Source organism: Dama dama, chromosome 1 (assembly GCF_033118175.1).
Source record: "Dama dama isolate Ldn47 chromosome 1, ASM3311817v1, whole genome shotgun sequence".
Lineage (NCBI taxonomy): Eukaryota > Metazoa > Chordata > Mammalia > Artiodactyla > Cervidae > Dama > Dama dama.
The window spans coordinates 76,238,355-76,241,219 of NC_083681.1; the positions used below are offsets into that span (position 1 = coordinate 76,238,355).

Sequence of the window (2,865 nt, forward strand, 5' to 3'; positions counted from 1 at the left end):
CTTTGTATGTAGATATAGTCACAGATTAAAAAAAAAGTTTTTAATAATGAAATGTTGCCAAAAGGTAAAGATTAACAGAGAAATATAATATGAATAGCTCATATATATATATATAAGATAATGAAATCTTGCTGAGACAGGAAAAACATCAAGGTAAATTATTTGCTCATATTGCTGATAATTTCAGTTTTCCTTTCTTTCTCTCAACAAAAAGAGTAAAAGAAATTGTGATTTCCCTAAACAGTTCACCTAGAATTCTCAGAATCTGAATTAAAAAAAGTTAAATAAAAGGTAGGAAAAAATTCTCTCAAATACAGTGCCTTTTTTTCCTCTTTATTTTTTTGAGATTTTATTTTGCTTTCACCTTTTATTTATTCATTCAATGTTTATTACTAAACAGAAATTGTGCTACTCTGAAGAAACTATCATAATATACCAGGCAAGTTCTTTATGGACTATGACTGCATATTTAATAGATAGAAATTCCTATCTGATATCAAGAGTTTCTTTTATTTGAGTCATCACACTTTTGGATGGTTTTTCAACCTAAGATGGTGACATGAACAATGGTAAGTGCTAGGAAACCTACCAGGAAATTAAAAAAAAAATCATGCAATCTCGATTCAGCTATTATAAATGTTCAATGGACAATTTTACTAGTAAGTATATTTATATTTAATTGGAGGATAATTGTTCTAATGTGTTCATCAAAACCCAGTATTGTGTTGGGGTTTATAACAATGAAATAGTTACATGTTACAGCCAACAAATCACCATCAACTATAATATATAAAGTGAACAGTTGGCAATGAAAAGTTGTTGGATTTTTAGTTATAGTAGCAAAATGAAATGTACTATACACAATTTGTCCAGCATAGTCTCTGTCTCAGTAAAAGGTAGTTAGTAATTATCTTCCCTTTCTAACATTTCTTGGCTATCTATGAAGGCACTTAGGATTTTGGTCAGGGAAAGGGGTCTGATTCTGATCACTGACTCTTTGGTATATGTGCTTCGACACCATCCCTTTTCCTTCAATTCACCACTTGTTAAATTGGAATAATAGCAGCATTGTAACAATCTCTTTGTGTTGTTAGAGAGATTACTGGTAAATACTAATCTACTTAGTACTTCTTTCATTTTATTAGATGAAAAAATCTATGAATCCACATACAAGGTTGAAACTAGTAAAAATTAACTTCAATTTGGTAGAATTTTCTAAAGATGGAAAGAATGGTTTTGATACATGTTTTTCTCTTTTTCTGAGAACTTATTTCTGTTCCCCTCAGTGCAGAATGTATAATTTGCAGTGAATAATTTACTTCTTTATTCTTTACATACTCCTTGTTGAAATCATCCAAAATACACTTTGACCTTTGTATCAGACGAATTAATGTTTGGCTCTAAAGCACATTTATAAGACACCTGAAGTAACTTTCCTACTACACAATTTCCTAATGGCATTTTCCATCTGGGCATTTCTCAAGGTATAGATTAAGGGATTTAACATGGGAGTTATCACAGTATAAAATACAGCAACTGCTTTATCAATAGGTAAGGTAGCTGCAGGTCTCATGTACACAAATATGCAGGGCACAAAGTATAAAATGACCACTGTGATGTGGGAGATGCAGGTGGAGAGGGCTTTTTGTCTTGCTTCCAAGCTGTAGGCCCTTAGGGAATGCAAGATGACCACATAGGAGACCAGCAGGAGAAGGAAGTTTAACAGACAGATGAAGCCACTGTTGGCAGCAATGAAGAGCCCGAGAGTGTGGGTATCAGTGCAGGCAAGACTGAGCAAAGGGTTCAGGTCACACATAAAGTGGTCTACGACATTAGGGCCACAGAAGGGTAAGTGGAAGATGAAGAGGATCTGTATGAATCCATGAAGAAAGCCTCCCACCCATGACACTCCCACTAGCAGCCCACACACCCGCCAGTTCATGACGCTTGTATAGTGCAAGGGCTTGCAGATGGCCACGTAGCGGTCATAGGCCATCACAGTGAGCAGGATGACTTCAGCACCTCCAAAGAAATGTTCCCCAAAGATTTGGGTCATACATCCATTAAATAAGATGGTTTTCTTCTCATGGAGTGAATCTACAATCATCTTAGGGGCACACACAGAGGAGTAGCAGGCATCAATAAAGGAGAGATAGGCCAGGAAAAAGTACATGGGGGACCCCAAAGATGGGCTTGCAGTGATGGTGACCATGATAAACACATTTCCTACCACAGTGGTGATGTAGATGACAAAGAACACAGCAAATACAATTTTCTGCATCTTTGGATTCTCTGTGAGCCCCAGTAGAACAAACTCTGTCACATTGTTCCTGTTCTCCATGTGTTTCATGAAATGGTTTATTCCTGACCTAAAAGTGAGAGAGTTAATTCTTAGGTAGGTTGATAAGGAGTCTGGGGCCCTCAAAGAGAAATGGTCCAGGGCTCTGGAGGAGGAGAAAGATATAAACATCTTTTTTTACATTGCTTTGTCTTAGTCACATAAAATGTTCTTTCTTAAACTGAGCTTTTATGAGAATAATCTTTAAAATTAACTTTCTTTAAGTCCATGTTTTTTTTCTTAAACTGAGTTTTCATGACAATAACTTTTAAAATGAACTTTCTTTAAGCCCAAAACTAGTGATTACACAACAAGACAACTCATCTTGCTCAAGGGTAGGTATTTCATTAAGCTCTGTACTAATGATTATGTAACAACAATGGATCTTGCTCAAGGACATGTTTCTCCTTCTTAAGGGAACCTTCTGACTAATCTTGTTAAGACGTATGTTGTGGGAGTGGGTCTGGTAAGACCTTTCTATTGTCAGTTCTAATCTTTTGAATTTAAGATGTATGTTTTGGGAGTGG

General features: G+C 35.7%; 1 protein-coding gene across 1 annotated transcript; it reads right to left on the minus strand.

Annotated features, from left to right (window-relative positions):
* Positions 1 to 1,411: 1,411 nt before the first annotated feature.
* LOC133062509 (olfactory receptor 4C46-like) lies at positions 1,412 to 2,341 on the minus strand. The gene has a single exon (XM_061151656.1). The coding sequence runs from the start codon at positions 2,339 to 2,341 to the stop codon at positions 1,412 to 1,414; it is 930 nt and encodes a 309-aa protein (XP_061007639.1).
* Positions 2,342 to 2,865: the final 524 nt, after the last annotated feature.

Bases quoted from the DNA above. Each gene is read 5' to 3' on its own strand.
- LOC133062509 (XM_061151656.1), bottom strand. From the start codon at position 2,341: ATGGAGAACAGGAACAATGTGACAGAGTTTGTTCTACTGGGGCTCACA.